The sequence below is a fragment of the Schistocerca serialis genome, chromosome 3 (assembly GCF_023864345.2).
Source record: "Schistocerca serialis cubense isolate TAMUIC-IGC-003099 chromosome 3, iqSchSeri2.2, whole genome shotgun sequence".
NCBI lineage: Eukaryota > Metazoa > Arthropoda > Insecta > Orthoptera > Acrididae > Schistocerca > Schistocerca serialis.
The window spans coordinates 805,941,834-805,960,802 of record NC_064640.1 but is presented as its reverse complement, the minus strand read 5'-3'; the positions used below and the strand labels follow the sequence as shown (position 1 = coordinate 805,960,802).

The 18,969-nt window shown below is 39.9% G+C and overlaps 1 protein-coding gene across 3 annotated transcripts in view; it reads right to left on the bottom strand.

Annotated features, from left to right (window-relative positions):
• Positions 1-18,969, bottom strand: part of LOC126470653 (rab11 family-interacting protein 1) — a 104,961-nt gene that overhangs the window by 31,131 nt on the left and 54,861 nt on the right. For all 3 annotated transcript variants that reach the window (XM_050098638.1, XM_050098639.1, XM_050098637.1), the window contains exon 6: positions 4,150-4,218. In XM_050098638.1, coding sequence (XP_049954595.1) covers positions 4,150-4,218 — 69 coding nt within the window. The remainder of the gene's footprint in view (positions 1-4,149; positions 4,219-18,969) is intronic.

The window sequence follows — 18,969 nt, the reverse complement described above, 5'->3', positions numbered from 1 at the left end:
CTCCAGGCTCACGATTCAATCAGCGTCCTCAGCCTGTGCCGTGATACATGAGGTGTTGACAGCCCAGTGCCCCAGCCTGGTAAAAGCACAGCTCAGCGAGTGAGACGTGGTTCGGTGCTGCCCGGTGACCCATATCACACTGAGCCCACTCGTGCCGCATAGGCCAGCATGTCAGAGGTAGAGTAGCACTGGCTTGCACCATGTGAACCATATTTATGGTTGTAAAACCTCCATCTTCCTTCCTTCCCTTCAAAAGTCACAGCTATTAGTTCATCCTATTAACTTAGTATTTTCTGAAATTTATGATATGAAAACTAGTCCTTATAGTAAGCAAATTAACATCATAGCTACAAGGCTAAAATTTGACCACAGCGCCAAACAACAGGTTCAGTCTTGTGTTTTATAGGCCACTGAACTTCAAGGTCTATACACACAGTGCAATTTTTTGTATGAATAGGAAGTTTATCTGGAAGAAGAGGGAGACTACATTGTGAGCGATGAGTTCCTTCTTGCAATCTGGGAAAGCCCCAGGAGTTGATGATATAGCAGCAGAACTCATTGAGGCTGCTGGAGAAGAGCTACGTGAAGAACTGTTCCATCTCGTACAAGTTATATAAGAAACTGGGGAGCTCCCAAAAGACTATAAAAATTTGTCACAGAAACCATCTGCAAAACAGATTTGAACAATACAGGGGCCTCAAGATATTGACCTCTTTCATTTCATAGCAGTTAGAAGGCAGAATGAATGCAATCATCACAGATGCACAATGTGTCTTTAGAAGGAGTGCAGGCACATGAGAAACAATACTATTGAGGAAACACTATATAAGGCTCAATATATTGTCTTCACTGATTTAGAAAAGCATCTGACAGGGTAGACTGGCGAATACTTTTAAGATGCTGAGAGAGAGAGAGTGGCATAAAATACACACAAACAGACGAGTAGTGCAGAAACTATACAGAGAAGAGGTGGCTGTGGTAAGGCATTGAGAACATCAAGAAGAAGCTACTGTAAAATAGGGTATATGAAAGAGCAACTCACACTCTCCTGTCTTGTTCAATGGATACATTGCAAGGGCAGATGATGATGTTAGGGACAAACAAGAGACTGTAGAAGGAGTTAAAATTCATGGTAAGAAAATAGACATGTTGAGAGTTTCTGCCTGTATCACAGTGTCAACTGAAGTTGCAACACAATTAGAAGCAATGCTGGTCCAGATGGAAATCACCATCAATTCTTCCTATAATTGAAAATTAATAAAGGTGAAACAAAAATCTTAGCGGTGAGTAGACAAAACATTGTTGCCCAATGCTCATTTATTAATGAGCGACTGAAGACCATCAAATTCTTTGCCTGACTAAAGAGTAAAATTACATCAGACAGAAGATCCAGGGAGGATACTGCATGGTGAAACCACCAGGCAAAAGCTGATTTTAACAAGAACACCTCAGGAAAGACCTCATAAAGACATTTGGAGTGTGGTGCTGTACGGAAGTGAAACATGGACACTGGGACAAGCATAAATCACAAAATAACAGACTTCAGGATGTGGTGTTACCACAGAATGCTGAATGAAGAGGTGCTCAACAGAGTGGAGGAAGGGAAGCCTTGTCTCCTGAAGCTTATCAAACACAGAAGGGACACGTGGGTTGGCCACCTTCAGAGACATGATGGTATCATTAAAAGTATCACTGAAGGCATAATAGAAGCAAAGAAAAAAAAGAGGCAGACCGAGACTAGAGCACATCAACCAGATCATGGAAGATACCAAAGGGTTGCCACAAGTTTCCCCAAGCGAAATTGCTTGATATTTCCCTGATTTACAGACAAGTCTTGCATTTTTCCCTGACGAATTTTGAGATCTCAAGGTTAAGTTCAAATGTAAGTTGACAATCTGTCTTTGCAGCTACAGTAAACAAGGAAATATCTAAAAAAACTTCAAGCAGATGGTGTTTCCTGGTGTGAACAAAAAGCTTAAGTACTAATAACAATGTCTTTTGTAATGAACTGTTTTTAGGTGGAGACAGCAAGCCAAATGGTATGTGTGTTTCATTAAGACCGCCAATGTTATTTTATTCCAATAAAACGAAACATATTGGGTGACAAAAATATGTATTTGCTTGGAGTCGCAAGACAGATTTGAAATATCTTCACTGATTTCAGAAATAACCTCAGAAAATAAAGTAGGTCTCTTGAAAGAAGTGTACAAGTTGAGGAAGAAATGTGTAGGTGACTGACAATAAAATTTGGTTCTAATATGTTCGTTATTATCGTTACTACCCACTGTGTCATACCTATTACTTTACAGGTATTTTTTGACTTTTCTTTTGAAAAATATATCAGTATACAGTGTACAAACCCCCAGTGACTGACGATCTTCTTCTTCTTATTGTCCATACTTTCTAACACATAAACCACTTTTTAAGTGCCAAAATGTACTAGAACAAATAAAATGTCTATAAAATGCCACACTGTACAATGTACTTGCAGTGAGACAGTCACAATCCCTGAAATCCATCGCCTGTGACCTCAGACCTACTGAGGAGCACCACAGTCCTGGGTCCATGGATAAACCATGAATCTCCCCTACATTACACTACACAAACTGATCTGGCCTGCGGACAGATCAGTCAGACTAGATCCGATGGGCAGGGCCTGCTCATTAGTGGGAACTGAATGGCTTTAGATTGGCAAGCTCAAATCGTGACACATACCCGCAGGAAAGGCCTGTGGTTTTGGCCCATCGTGGAAATCCACTCGTGTGGCCAGCTATTCACGAGCCACAGTCAGCATGTCGATGAAATGAGACCACGGTGATCGATCCATGCAACAGATAACTTGTTCAAATACTCTGAGAATCAATAATAATGAGGATAGGTAGCAACTCACCGTAAAGACGATTGCTAAGCCACACATAGGCACGTATAAAAGAAAATCACACCCTCACAAGTAAATTTTCAATCATAATTTTTGTCAGAAAATGAGAGCACACACACATTCACACAATCACCCACACACAACTCAGATACACATGACGGCCATCTACAGTCTCAGAATCAGATCCAAACAAAACACTCCTCATGCCTCCCTGCCTCTCGTCAGGTGGCAAGAAGTGGTGGCAGCACTGACTGCAAGCTGAGGAGAGTGGTAGGTAGGGAAGAAGCAGTAGTAATGAGGAAGTACAGCCAGTGACGATGCAAGACACCTCAGTTAACAAACCATTTTGTCTACTGAGACAAAAAAAGATTATTCCAGTTTCTTTTTTTCAAATTTCCCTGATATTTCCCTGACATGTTTGAAATTCCCTGATTTCCAGAACCCCTGACAACCCTGTAACAGCTCCACCACCTATACCACTCTCAAGAGGGAGGCTGAAGACAGTAATGTATGGGAAGCTGCTGTGAACCAATTTAATTTTGAAGACCTACAAAAAAGTGTAATGTGTCTTACACAGTCTCTTATTCACGATATAGTGATTAGATTAGTGCCTCATAAAAATGTAAGAGTAAATATGCTGGGAACATCAGACCTACACATCGGTGAAGTCCTGACAAAGCGTTTTGTTCCCTGGAAAAACCCAAGCAATCCTGGGAGTGTATATATGTTAATTCTGCTGGGACTATTCCAGGGAGCAATGTAGCTACTTGTGGTACATGCGGTCTAAAATTTCCTTGTGAGGCACAGAGGTCTACCACCTCACTGAGCACTAGGAACCATGCCCTGACCACAATTTCTGCAATTGAGGATAATTCTTTTGACGTAATGTCTGATGCTGGTGGCCTGTTCCCAGTCACAGCTGTTGCTACAGACCAACCCCAGCTGTACTACTCACACACCACAGCAGCATTATGACTTGAGATCACACCAATAGTTTTCTAAGGTTTATACAGAGCAGAGATGGAAGCCATCAAGACAGAGCTCCTTCCGCCACTCGTGCAACTCCCAAAACCCAAGCTGTCAGAGGCTGACCCGAGCAACGCCCCACAGTCTGTAGACAGATTGATTTCATTACTGCCTCCCGTGCTGCCACCTGTTGCTTCAGACATTGAAATATCACTAGATCCCACAACAGTCCTGGCATTGTCATGGCCACTATTGTTTCCATCACTCATCAGCACACGTAAATGTTGATTAGTACAATTACTAACCTATACTTTTGGCTATTTTCTTCAAGCTCTTCCTCTTTTCCAAACTTCCAATACTGAGTAGACTGCCACCTGCAAAATACAAAAAGAACAATACAATGAAGGTTTTCACTGCTCATCATCTTTGCTGCTGATGAATTTTCCATGTTGTATGGTCATGATACATGAAACAGACACAACCATGCAAACCTGGTGATTCTCTGGCAGCTACAAAAATAATTACTGGCTTTAGCCAAAAAGCTCAAATAAAAGCAATAAATTATCATGAAATCTCCATTACGTAATTTAAGGCAACAGTCAACAAAAGTATTTATACTGACAGCATCACACAGAACTCATTGCATTTTAAAATACTTTAATGATTTTTTATGACACAAAAGGACTTGTTAGACTACAAGGCAAAATTTGGAAACTATACAGTTTGCATGGACAAACTGGAGTATGTTTCTGAAGCCTCATATGCAGACTGCTAGACTACGCTGCAAACTGTACTCACTATGTCGTTTGCACTATTGCACTTGTGTTTCTCATATATTAGATATACACTCCATATAATTTAATTATCATTGAACTACTAGTGAAAGGTTATTATTTTCCCCAACAAAAGTCAACAGTCCAGATACAATACTCTTGATGTTTCTTAAGATATGTCTCAATTGGAAAAGAGACTTCAGGGTATGATTAATACAAAAAATATTGATATTATTCTGGGACTATTGACATGTTTGTGCTGTGTGAATTACTGACACAAATAATACACTGCAAAAAATTTAAATTTTTCATGGAACTTTAGACTTTCCTACAATGTGGTGTGAGGTAAGTCCGACTCACTAAGATGATTTTATACGTGACATCACAAGAGATAAATAGTACATGTTGTTAACTGCCAAAGATGATTTAATCTTTGAAATTAAATTCGACCCTTTTTTTTTTAAGTTTAGAACAGTGACTGAAAGTATTTGCAGAAATGTTGCTGAATACTGTTGCAGTAGCCACCAGAAAGATTGCGGGAGGCGCATATCGGCATGGCACGTCACAGACTGTAGTTGCCACAAGTAAAGTCCCGTCCACCAGAGGGCACGCGAGAATTCGGCCGCACCCTCTGCCGGTGGAACAACAACAACTCAGGCACCACGGGCTGTGCCCAGTCCGTTTTATATCGGGCATGCCTAGCAGACAGTTCCCGGTCTACACTATGTGAAGTGTGACGGACAACATGAATCGTGTTAATACAATTCTGCTATCTACAGCACCATACTTTTCAATGATCATATGCAAAATACAAAGATAGGTAAAAAGAGAATGAAAATGTGTGGAAGACACAAAGTCCACAGTGTGGTAGTTATTGGACGGCAGAGGAAACAAGAGATAAAGGTAAATATTACAGGTAATATGCAGGAAAAATGAGGTATTAGCAAAATGTGAATGAATATTGAAAAGACAACATGACCGTAACATGCAGGAAGACTGTGATGGAGAAAAACAAAACACAGAATTGAGGAATGGAAGGAAAACCAAATTTATCAGTTCAAATAAATAATAAGTAAAATATGAAAAATAGATGCAATAAACAGAAACAAAAATTGCATCTTAAAACCTTCAGCAGACAGACAGAAAGGAGCAAGATATATGAAACTTGCATTATTCGATTACAGTTTCAAAATGGTTAATGAATAGTCACTCAAGCTGCTAACTTTCTTCCCCTCCACAGTTTTGGCTTTTACACTGAAGCCATTTATTAGTGGATCTGAAAATGGCTTCAATATAAAAGCTGAAACTGATTGTGGACTACTATAAAGAACATTGCAGCACCTGGGGCAGCTATTCATTAATTCAGTATACTGTTGCACACCAGCAGTTCTCTCCAAATAAGGGGAAACTAATAATTTAAAATATTTATTATAGGAAAGGCAGGAAAATGATGTCACATAGGAGCTTTTCGTTTCCTCAAATAATAAATCACTTCATGGTTAGCATTACTTTCTTTCCAAACTACAACATATTCCTCAAATTATCACACACACACACACACACACACACACACACACACACACACACACACACACAGAGAGAGAGAGAGAGAGAGAGAGAGAGCTGATCTACTTTGTTAAATAAAGCTCCCTACAACAAACAGTCTGCTTTGGTTTGGACATAGTACGTCATCTTGAATCCCAACAACGAGATAATTTTGTTTCTTCTTCCCCTATTTGATGTCCAGCTGGATGCTAATCATATACCGCCATACTCTTTATTGCCCTTTCCTTAGTTTTGTTTGTATACAGACTAGCTTAAAAGAAAAGAACAGGCTAAAAGAACCTGGTTTCCATAAATTTGGGAATAACCATGAGAACTATAACAATTTGCAAAAACCGTAAACTAACAGACACAAATACTTATGTGATTATCACAGTAAACATCACATGCAAAGCAGAGGCACTAACAGCTAACTGACCGATATGATGAATGTAGCAGACAATTCTAAGTTTAAAAGCAGGATGGTAATAGGAGCTGTGCAAGTGAAGAGAACAGGTAAGATGGAAAAGCTGGTTAGGTAAGATGGAAAAGCTGGTTGAATGGTATCACGCCATTAGTTAGCAGGCATACTGTAATGAATGGCCACAGGAAGATTGTGAAAGTAGGTTAAATAGAGGCATGCAGTGAATTGTTCATCTCTCACTGACTTTGTAAACAACTGTATCACAGGTTCAGTACAGACAAGGTTTAATTAGTGACAATCATGGTATGACAAACAATGATCAATATATATGTTACATAATTGAAAGTGTAAGATCCTAAGCCATCCAAAATTTAGTGAACGTTTGTTGCAGCCACTTGTAGAGTGACATGAACTATGATGCTAAGCAGAGAAGGCTTCATAATGTTAAGATGGAGGACAAAAAGATAAGGGTTTAATGTCCCATCAATGGCCTGATCATTACAGATAGAGCACTATCTCTGATTGGAGAAGAATGACGATGAAAAGCTGCTGTGTCTTTTCAACAAAACCAGCCCAGCATTTACCTTCTGCAAAATTATCCCAAACCATGGGAAACCTAAATCTGGGTAACTGGTGGGGGATTTGAACCCACCTTCTGGAAGCAAAACCTTCATGAATGTAACATGTATGTTTGTAGAGTTTAAACCCATCACAGGAGGGAGCATTTGCAATAGGTACACTGACATGTACAATGGAGTGCACATCATTTAACACTTGTTCTCTTGACAGAAAAGTTACAATTACGTTTGCAAAGTGACAGCAAAAGATTTCAATTTGGCGAGAAGACAGAACCAGTTAATAATCACAACAGTGAATGAGAAATAGAAGCTGGTTCGTTAGAGGGAAATGAACGTATACATCTTAAAGACAAAGAAATGTCATGAAAATGATGATGTTAGTGACAATGATTTTGATTTTATTTGTGAGTCTTTTGTTGGTAAAGATGGTAAAACTAAATGATCCAAGGAAAGTATTATGGCCAAACCTGCAAAAATGCAACAAAAATCCTTCTTGGTCCAAAGAGGTCTGCTGAGGATATAACAAAGGAAGTGACGCCTTTCACAAAGATTATTAGTGAGGAAATGATTGCTTCATTGTGGAATACACCAACTTGCATATTAGAAACATGATATCACAAAACAAGTACATTTGAGAGAGAGAGAGAGATAGAGAGAGAGAGAGAGAGAGAAAGAGAAGTAAAGGAGACATCAACAGAAGAGTCTGTGCTCTTATTAGAACCCTTATTTTGACTGGCTTGAACAGTGGAAATAAAGCAAATGATGAACAGCTATGGAGTATTTATGGCACTGGTATGATGATTCTCATGAGTTTGTATGCCATGCAAACAGTTCTCATTTCTCTTCAGAAGTGTTAGATTTGATGATGGAGTGACAAGAACTTGGAGACATGAGAAAGATAAATTTGCACCGATCCTGTCATGTTTGGATAAATTTGTTACAAATTGTAAGGAAAGCTATAGTTTGGGAGAGTTTGCTCGTTTGTTCGTTCCTTCAATACGTACCAAACAAACCAGCCAAGTATGGCTCGAAATTCTTTTCTATTTGCAATGTCAAAACATTCTACATGGCATCAGTTGAGTTATACTGTAGAACACAATCAAATGGCCTTTTACAAGGTGTCAAATAAACTATATGATATTGTGCATCAACTAGCAGAGACTTTGAACGAGTCCAATTGGAATATTACTTTTGATAACTGTTATATTAATTACCCATTGATAATCTCACTTTTGCAGGAACACATCAGTTGCACTAGAACTCTTGGGAAAAAAATAAACAAACAAATAAATAAATAGAAGGAAAATCCCCCTGGAATTCCTACTACTGAAAGCCAGGAATATTGGTTCTTTACTGTTTGGATGCCTGACAGATGTCACAATGGTGTCATATGTGCCCAAAAAAAAATAACTGTGTTGTTTTGCTTAGCATCACACACAGTTAAGGCACAATTGATGAAGAAACCAATAAACCACACATTACCATGGACTACAACATGACAAAGGGAGGGGTCATTGCAGTCGACCAGATGTGTAGTAAATACTCTGTGGCTTGTGCAATTAGAAGATGGACAATGGCTGTATGGTTTGATTTACTAATGCTGGCATCAATGCCCAAATATTGTTTCAGTCTAACGCAGAAACCCCAAGAAAACCAAGGACAATATTTCTGTAACAGCGGCTTCAACGCCTTATTAAAGCTCATTTAGTTACAAGATCTCACATACCTGCACTTCCTAATGGCATCAAAATATTTTTGGCACCTTATAAACTGGAAGAGCCTCAACAACTGAGAGAAACTCCAAACAAAAAGAAGAGTTGCTGCATTATGTGTGAAAGGAAAAACAATGTTGTTAGCGCAATTCGTTGTTATCAGTGTAAGATGTCTGTGTGCAAAGAGCATTCTTCCATTGTCTCTGAAAAGTGTGCATGTAACACTGGATGAAGTGGAGGAACAGAATGAGTAACATTTGTTTATACATAATAACAATAACATATTTAACAAATAACCAAAATATAATGTAATAGGATAGATATAAAATCTACTCATCAAGTGGCAGCAGCACACATAAAAGAAGGTTGTAATTGGGCAAGCTTTCAGAGCCAGTGGCTCCTTCTTCAGCCAGAAGGGTTGAAGGGGAAGGAATAGGGATGAAGGAAAAGGACTGAAGAGGTCTAGAAAATGGGGTAGATTTTGGAAACGTCACCCAGAACTGCAGGTCAGGGGGAGACATGCCAGATGGGATGAGACTCAGTCCCCAACAGTCAGTCTTTCCTTCTCATTCCATCCGTTGGCCCCAACAATCAGTCTTTTCTTCTCATCCTGTCCGGTAAGTCTCCCATGACCTGCAAGTTCTGGGTGACTTTTCCAAAATCTATTCCTTTTCCTATACTGTCCAGTCCTTTTCCTTCACCCCTTCCACCTGAAGAATGAGCCACTGGCTCCGACAGTTTGCCTAATTATTACCTTCTTTTATGTATGTGTTCTGCCACTGCTTGTGAGTAGATATTTTTATCTATCCTATTACAACATAACAACAAAAATGATTGTTTTCTTTGTTAAATAACACAAATATGATACAGTAAGTGTTACATAAGTAATATGCACTGTGAAACAAATGTAGGCTGATTGTGATTTTAGATTATTGTGTGTGTTAGAAATTTGATGTTAACTAAAAGAATAGGATAATTTTATTAGATTCTCTAACTACCTACTATGAGGAAATTAAGTTCAAAAATTAAAATATATGCTTATGTACGTAAAAAACAAAATAAAGTTAATTTTTTTCAATGCCAATCTTATTAAGCCAGTATTTTTTGTGCCTCTAAAGAACACAATGGCTAGGTGATAAGAGTCAACCATGCGACCACTGCTGTTGCAAAAAATGACACGACCACTCGAGGGTTAAAAGAGCACTTTTTTTACATATTGCACAAATAACAAAGCCGTTTCACATGCAAATGTAGTGACATATCTCCATGGAGATGAGATAATTCATGCTTGTCTGTCTCCTGAGGGTGGCACATAAGCCAATGATTTCATCCTATAAGAGTTATTTTAAAAAAATCTCATATTTTTTTAGGGGCATAGAGAAATATGGTTGTTGGCCACTATGCTGTGACTGCACTGCTTCTGCTTCCAAACAAGAATGTGCGCACTTTGATTGAGTTTGGCAGCCATTCAATATAGAGTTCCCATTCAACAGTACTATGAAGTACAAAGCTTGCACAGTTATTAAATTTTTGAACACAAAGGCATTAAACCAGTTAAATTCATCCCCAATTGACTGAAGTGAATTGACAGTCATGAATGGATGTCAAAAACATTTGCTAGGGGTGTAGAGAGTTTACAATCGGTTGTACTTAAATTCATGATGGAGAAAGGAGCAGCAGGCTGCCAGTTCCTGACAAGACAGTCATGAATGCTGAGGAAACCATGTGTTAAGATCAGAGGATCACTCTGAATACTCACCAAATTTCATTCCCTAGCTTTATCATAGCATCATCCACAGGATTTTAACAGAAAAGTTGCAAGTTAATTCTAGTTATACCTGTGAAACAAATGGAATGTACGTATTTCATACAGAAGAATTTCTGCTGAAATTTGTGCTAGTTTTGTTGGTTGTCTAAACAATGGATCATGGTTAGAACTGATTTCACAGTCAATTGCTAACAATGCTTATGATGCTTTCTGTTGAATATTCATGTCAAATTTTGAAATGTGTTTTCCTAAGAAACTAACTGGAGCCCGTTTATGTCAAATAACTAAATCTAGTTCCTCGATTATTTCATGCATTAAGATTTCCTGTATGACTTTAAATATGCTCATTTCTCAAATGAAAAGGCCCACAGATTCCCAATTTATGGAATATGGAAAGATTTATAAGAAAATATACTGACAGGTAAGTGTAAAGGCAAAGCTTCTTAGAAATGATATAATAAGAATGTCAGGCAACTAATCAAAATCTGTATGAAATACTGTAAAAACGGGAAGATGGAAGATACATGAAGAGCAGGGAGTTACGCTTAAAAAGGTTGTTGTTATCAACAGTGCAAAAAAGGCCCGCCAAAAATGCTTCCCAAAAACTTAGCTTAAATATCAAAAATCAAGATAAACTAAGGTTTTGCACAGAAGCATACAGCATGAGATTCTAAAATGTAAACTTTCACGGCCGGATATATCACATCCATTATAATTATCCGGGCTGTTATGCCGTGGTCGGTTGATGAATTCTGTGGAGATTCCCAACATTTCATCTCCGACTGCGGGAGACATCTTCAAGGGGGTCCGTAGCTTGATGGAAGGTCCAACACACACACACTGGCTTGCTACTGACTGCCGCTAAATTCCGTGTCCGCGCGCCCCCGCGCCGCGGCGTGACGTCACGTGTTTTGAAAACGTCAGTGCAATTGGCCGCTGTCCGTCGCCGTCGATCGCCGTTGCCATCACCCAGTAGTGGGCGAGTGGTACACATCTTCTTTAACACCGGCATCCATATATCGTTTAATTTGACGCCCTCCTCCTTTCGGTTGAAATTATTTGGGTGTTTAGCGATTTTGATTGCCTTCCTGTAGAGCCTTTCGTTGTATCCGCTCGTGGCCGCTAGTACTTGCGTCTCCTCGAAACGAATATTGTGGTTCCCTGGCTGGAAAGCATGCTCCGCAACAGCTGATCGTTCCGTTTCTCCTCTTCTACAATTTCCCTTGTGCTCTTCCAAACGTTTAGAAACAGTTCTTTTGGTGGTACCCACATAAACATCACCACAGCTGCATGGGATCCTATACACTTCAGATTTTTCCAATGGTTTGCGAGCGTCCTTGGCAGGCCATGTTGTGGAGACATGGTAGGGAGGAACTAAGCCGGTTCCACGAACATCTGAACAGTATAAACTCAAGAATTCAGTTTACAATGGAGGAGGAGGTAGACGGAAAACTACATTTCCTCGATGTGCTTGTGTTTAGAAACGAAAATGGTAGTTTGGGCCACTCAGTGTACCGCAAACCCACGCACACGGACCGTTATTTGCACCGGGATTCGAACCACCACCCACAACAGAAGCGGGGTGTTATCAAGACGTTAGCGGACAGAGCTAGAAATATTTGTGAACCTGAGTTGCTCGACGCTGAGATGGAACATCTCCACAATGCACTAACGAAGAACGGATATTCGTCTGCCGAAATAAAACGTGCGTTGAGGCAGCCACGCAGAAATCATACTGACGTACAGGCTACTGCAAAATCTAAGGTTTTCCTGCCGTTTGTTAAAAATGTAACGGAAAGAATAGGGAGGATCTTGACGAAGCGGAATATTACCGTAATTTACAAGCCCACCAGGAAGATACAGGAATACCTTAGGCCTGCCAAGGACGCTCGCAAACCATTGGAAAAATCTGGAGTGTATAGGATCCCATGCAGCTGTGGTGATGTTTATGTGGGTACCACCAAAAGAACTGTTTCTAAACGTTTGGAAGAGCACAAGGGAAATTGTAGAAAAGGAGAAACGGAACGATCAGCTGTTGCGGAGCATGCTTTCCAGCCAGGGAACCACAATATCCGTTTCGAGGAGACGCAAGTACTAGCGGCCACGAGCGGATACTACGAAAGGCTCTACAGGGAGGCAATTGAAATCGCTAAACACCCAAATAATTTCAACCGAAAGGAGGAGGGCGTCAAATTAAACGGTATATGGATGCCGGTGTTAAAGAAGATGTGTACCACTTGCCCACTACTGGGTGATGGCAACGGCGATCGATGGCGACGGACAGCGGCCAATTGCACTGACGTTTTCAAAACATGTGACAGTCACGCCACGGCGCGGGGGCGCGCAGACACGGAATTTAGCGGCAGTCAGTAGCGAGCCAGTGTGTGTGTGTTGGACCTTCCATCAAGCTACGGACCCCCTTGAAGATGTCTCCCGCAGTCGGAGACGAAACGTTGGGAATCTCCACAGAATTCATCAACCGACCACGGCATAACAGCCCGGATAATTATAATGGACATAGCATGAGATTCGTTCCAACTAGTGAGCATCAGGTAGTAAAATGTCAGATGGTGTAGATGATGTACCAGTGTCACCTATAATCCATACTACTCACTTTGCTAATTTATCATTCACTGAGGGACTGTTCCTCAAAGATTAAAAATGTGGGAACAGTACATAAAGTTGAAAATTACCAACAAATTTCACTCCTCTCAGCATTCTCTAAAGTAACAAAGAGATTAATGAAACAACGAATTGTCAAGTACTTGGACAACCCCAGCCTTCTGAATAATAATCAGCATGGCTTCTGAACAGGTACAAGAACAGAAATAGTGATAAATGATTAAACTGATGAAACAGAAATCTGGATAACGACAGTGTTGTAGGAGTTAATTTAAACCTTCCTAAGCTTTCAACATGGTTAGTAATGAAATTATTTTAGATAAGCTAGAAGAAATGGTGGTAAAAGGAATAGAAAACAAGTGGGTTCAATCACACTTGCAAAATTTGATCACAGGTTGTGGAGTTCATATCAGCTCATGCTAATCATAAAATCAGATTAGTATTGGATGTAAGGAAAGTAAAAAAAAGGTGTACCCCAGGGTAGTGCGTTATGCCCCCTTATGTTCCTTATTTATATAAATGACATGCCTCAGAAACTTCAGCCAACATCATGTTGTTTGCAGATGACACTAGTGTGATAGTTACATTAAGGAATCTCTGTCCACTACAACTGATCAAGTCCTCAAGTCCTTGCATTCATGATTCAATACCAATAGACCCTTAATGTGAAAGGAATAGAAAACAAGTGGGTTCAATCACACTTGCAAAATATGATCACAGGTTGTGGAGTTCATATCAGTTCATGCTAATCATAAAATCAGATTAGTATCGGATGTGACCTCTTAGCCACAAACAATCCAGAGCTAATAGAGAGCATCATGACTGATACAGGGATTAGTGATCACAAAGTCGTTGTAGCTAGGCTCAATACCATTTCTTCCAAATCCACCAGAAACAAACGCAAAATAATTTTATTTAAAAAAGCAGATAAAGTGTCACTAGTAGCCTTCCTTCCGAACTGACTATGCAAATGTAGACGAGGTGTGGCTCAAATTCAAAGATATAGTAGCAACAGCAATTGAGAGATTCATACCTCATAAATTGGTAAGAGATGGAACTGATCCCCCACGGTACACAAAACAGGTCCGAACGCTGTTGCAGAGGCAACGGAAAAAGCATGCGAAGTTCAGAAGAACGCGAAATCCTGAAGATTGGCTAAAATTTACAGACGCGCGAAATTCGGCATAGACTTCAATGCGAGATGCCTTTAATAGGTTCCACAACGAAACATTGTCTCGAAATTTGGTAGAAAATCCGAAGAAATTCTGGTCGTATGTAAAGTACACAAGTAGCAAGACGCAGTCAATACCTTCACTGCACAGTGCCGATGGTACTGTTACCGACGACTGTGCCGCTAAAGCAGAGTTATTGAACGCAGTTTTCCGAAATTCCTTCACCAGGGAAGACGAATGGAATATTCCAGAATTTGAAACACGAACAGCTGCTAGCATGAGTTTCTTAGAAGTAGATACCTTAGGGGTTGTGAAGCAACTCAAATCGCTTGATACAGGCAAGTCTTCAGGTCCAGATTGTATACCGATTAGGTTCCTTTCAGATTACGCTGATACAATAGCTCCCCACTTAGCAATCATATACAACTGCTCGCTCACCGATAGATCTGTACCTACAGATTGGAAAATTGCACAGGTCGCACTAGTGTTTAAGAAGGGTAGTAGGAGTAATCCATCGAACTACAGACCTACATCATTGACATCAGGGTTTTGGAGCATATACTGTATTCAAACATTATGAATCACCTCGAAGTGAACGATCTATTGATACGTAATCAGCATGGTTTCAGAAAACATCGTTCTTGTGCAACGCAGCTAGCTCTTTATTCGCACGAAGTAATGGCCGCTATCGACAGGGGATCTCAGGTTGATTCCATATTTCCGGATTTCCGGAAAGCTTTTGACACCATTCCTCACAAGCGACTTCTAATCAAGCTGCGGGCCTATGGGGTATCGTCTCAGCTGTGTGACTGGATTTCCTGTCAGGAAGGTCGCAGTTCATAGTAACAGATGGCAAATCATCGAGTAAAACTGAAGTGATATCAGGTGTTCCCCAGGGAAGCATCCTGGGACCTCTGCTGTTCCTGATCTATATAAATGACCTGGGTGGCAATCTGAGCAGTTCTCTTAGGTTGTTCGCAGATAATGCTGTAATTTACCGTCTAGTAAGGTCATCCGAAGACCAGTATCAGTTGCAAAGTGATTTAGGAAAGATTGCTGTATGATGTGGTAGGTGGCAGTTGACGCTAAATAACGAAAAGTGTGAGGTGATCTACATGAGTTCCAAAAGAAATCTGTTGGAATTCGATTACTCGATAAATAGTACAATTCTCATGGCTGTCAATTCAACTAAGTACCTGGGTGTTAAAATTACGAACAACTTCAGTTGGAAAGACCACATAGATAATATTGTGGGGAAGGTGAGCCAAAGGTTGCGTTTCATTGGCAGGACACTTAGAAGATGCAACAAGTCCACTAAAGAGACAGCTTACACTACACTCGTTCGTCCTCTGTTAGAATATTGCTGCGCGGTGTGGGATCCTTACCAGTTGGGATTGACGGAGGACATCGAAAGGGTGCAAAAAAGGGCAGCTCGTTTTGTATTATCACGTAATAGGGGAGAGAGTGTGGCAGATATGGTACACGAGTTGGGATGGAAGTCATTAAAGCAAAGACGTTTTTCGTCGCAGCGAGCTCTATTTACGAAATTTCAGTCACCAACTTTCTCTTCCGAATGCGAAAATATTTTGTTGAGCCCAACCTACATAGGTAGGAATGATCATCAAAATAAATAAGAGAAATCAGAGCTCGAACAGAAAGGTTTAGGTGTTCGTTTTTCCCGCGCGCTGTTCGGGAGTGGAATGGTAGAGAGATGGTATGATTGTGGTTCGATGAACCCTCTGCCAAGCACTTAAATGTGAATTGCAGAGTAGTCATGTAGATGTAGATGTAGATGAAGAAAACAATCTATGTAGAATTTGGGAAGATGAATCAAAACCAAGATCTCCGCCTGTTACAGGGTGGAAGTTAGTTAGGGAGGGTATATGCAAAAAACTTTGAAGAAAATATGTTGACCAAGACTTAAGCTGGAAAGACCACATAACTAAACTCTTCCAGAGTGTCAGTTCTGCATGCTTTGCTCTGATAATAATTTCTAAAGTTTGCTACTCAGATGGAGCTAGAATGGCTTATTTTGGTTGCTTCCAGTCCCTTGTAGCTCATGGAATAATTTTCTGAGGTAAAATTAATGGTCAATTAAATGAAATTTTTGCATTACAGAAATCGGCTATTCGAATCATGTCACACAGCTCTACTAGGGCTCACTGCAAGTCCCTATTTAAGAAGTTGTGTTTGCTTACTATACCCTCCTTCTACATATATAAATGTGTGTTGATACCAAGAGCTGCACTTGGTAACCTGCAAACCAACTCCAGTTATCACAGCTATAATGCTCGCAACTGTGGGTCCCTCCATATGGAACAACTTACAACAACTTGTAGTCAAAGACATGTGAGCCAATTTGGTGTCACTCTTTATAATGCACTGCCAACACACATAATGAGGTTGCAGTCACAAACAGCTTTTAGAGCAGAGTTAAAATCATTTATTGTTGAGAGGTGTTCCTACAATTTTAATGATTATGTTAGCTTACAGGTTTACTAGACCATCATTTATTGTTGAGTTCTTTTGATTCTCTTAACCGATACACCATGTATGCTGTCTTTGCAAAGAATGTTTCTGCTGCTGTTTGTTTTCTGTTTCCTCTCTTTTAGATGCAGTGCAACACACATCCTCTGAGGAAGGATTTCATTCTAGCATAGTTGTGATGGGTACAGTGTCGGCAAGTTTTCAAGTATTCATGTGTTATACTTCTCTGCAGTGCTACATAATGAGTTCATGTATTTTTATTATTTCAGTGGAGTTTTATATCGAAGTTTCCTTATTTCACTGCATCAATGATACACTTATTGTGCATATTGCACTTTTCAGTAGTGTCATATAATGTTTTCAAATGTTTATACTTTTTCAGCAGTTTTTATTTTCAAAATTTCTTGTACATTGATTTCGTTCTTGTGCAAGTTGTACTCTCAATGTACACTATGTATTTGTGATTCCCCTTCCAATCATGTACCGAGTGAGATGGCTGCACCAGTCTTAATGTACCAGACTTGCATACAGGTAGACAAGGGCTATTCTCCATCCAGCCAGACTGATTTAGGCTTTCCATTGTTTTCCAACTTACTACAGTGAATGCTGGAATAGTTCCTTTGATTAGGTCACATAATCCTATCCTACCGTGTTAATGTTTTATATATGTATATATTTTTTCTGTAATGTATCTGACATGTCCAACACTATTGTACTAAATGGTCAATGGATGAAAGACTAAACTTTATAAATAAAATGTTAGAAGGTGTGTGCCAGATGGGTACCGCATATGCTGGCTGAAGACCAGAAACAGCAACAAGCTGATTCTTCCTGCAAATTTCTTCACCGCTATGCAGACAAAAAGGACAACTTCTTGGGTGTGATTGTCATGGGTGATGAAACCTGGGATTTCATATTACACATGAGATGAAACAAGTAACTTGGGTGGTGGCACCCCTATTTGTCCAAGCCACAAAAATTCAAACAAACACATTCTGCTGGGAAATGCATGGCAGCTGTGTTTTGGGACCAGAAGGGGACACTGCTGGCTGAATTTCTGTCCACTAGGGGTAACAATAAACACTGAAAGGCACAATGATACACTCAAAAAACTGAGAAGGGCAATTGCAGAAAAATGAAACATTCTTCAACTTTTAAAATGATGTAACTATTATAGAAAATAAATGGCTGCTTGTATATATAAGAATATAAGGTCCCTCACAGTGGCACTGCCCTTATGGAACCAGACCACGCTTGATGACAGCACACAGTTCACAGCATTATTGGGCAGCTAGATCAACTAACGTTGAGCCCATAAGGCATATTGAGATTGCTCTAAAGGGACCTACTGCTGCACAGATTGAACCTAGACAGATCTCTGCCATTCTGAAAGCAGCTTTGGAAGACAATCAGAATTAGCTCCAATGTATAGAGGTCTGTGTGGGTGCAGACATATGCTGTAGTAAATATTGGGTAAAAACCTGTACAGGTGTGGGCAAATACCGGGTTTACCTCCTAAGAGTCTTCATGCAAATTTTCATCAGCATTTTGGAAGAAAATTGCAAATTTTGTTTTCACAGTGCATAGTGGGAGTCAGCCCAAACACATACTGCTCATCAGATCTTTCTTGTAATGTCCAGTGTTGATGGAAAGCATCAGTTCGTTTCCTATTGTGAACAAAATTATTTTTAAAGTGGAATTTTGCGTGCCCATTCGATAGAGTGGTCTGAAATTAACCTACTACAATACCTGTTTTATCAGTATGTATTAAAAGCAACATTAAATCATGCTGCCCTAGCCCACGCTGATTGCTACTGCCCTGCAGCAGCGATGCTCAGTCGCTGCTGGCGTACTGTCTACTCGTTGTGTTGTAATACTCCTGTTAATAAATATTGATAAAATGGATACTGCACTTGACTAATTTGAGAACACTCTACTGAATGGACACACAAAATTCCATTTTAAAAACAATTCTATTTGCAATGGGAAACAAACTGGTGCTTTCCACCAATGCTGGTTGTCAGATGAGACACGTAATGAGCAGTAC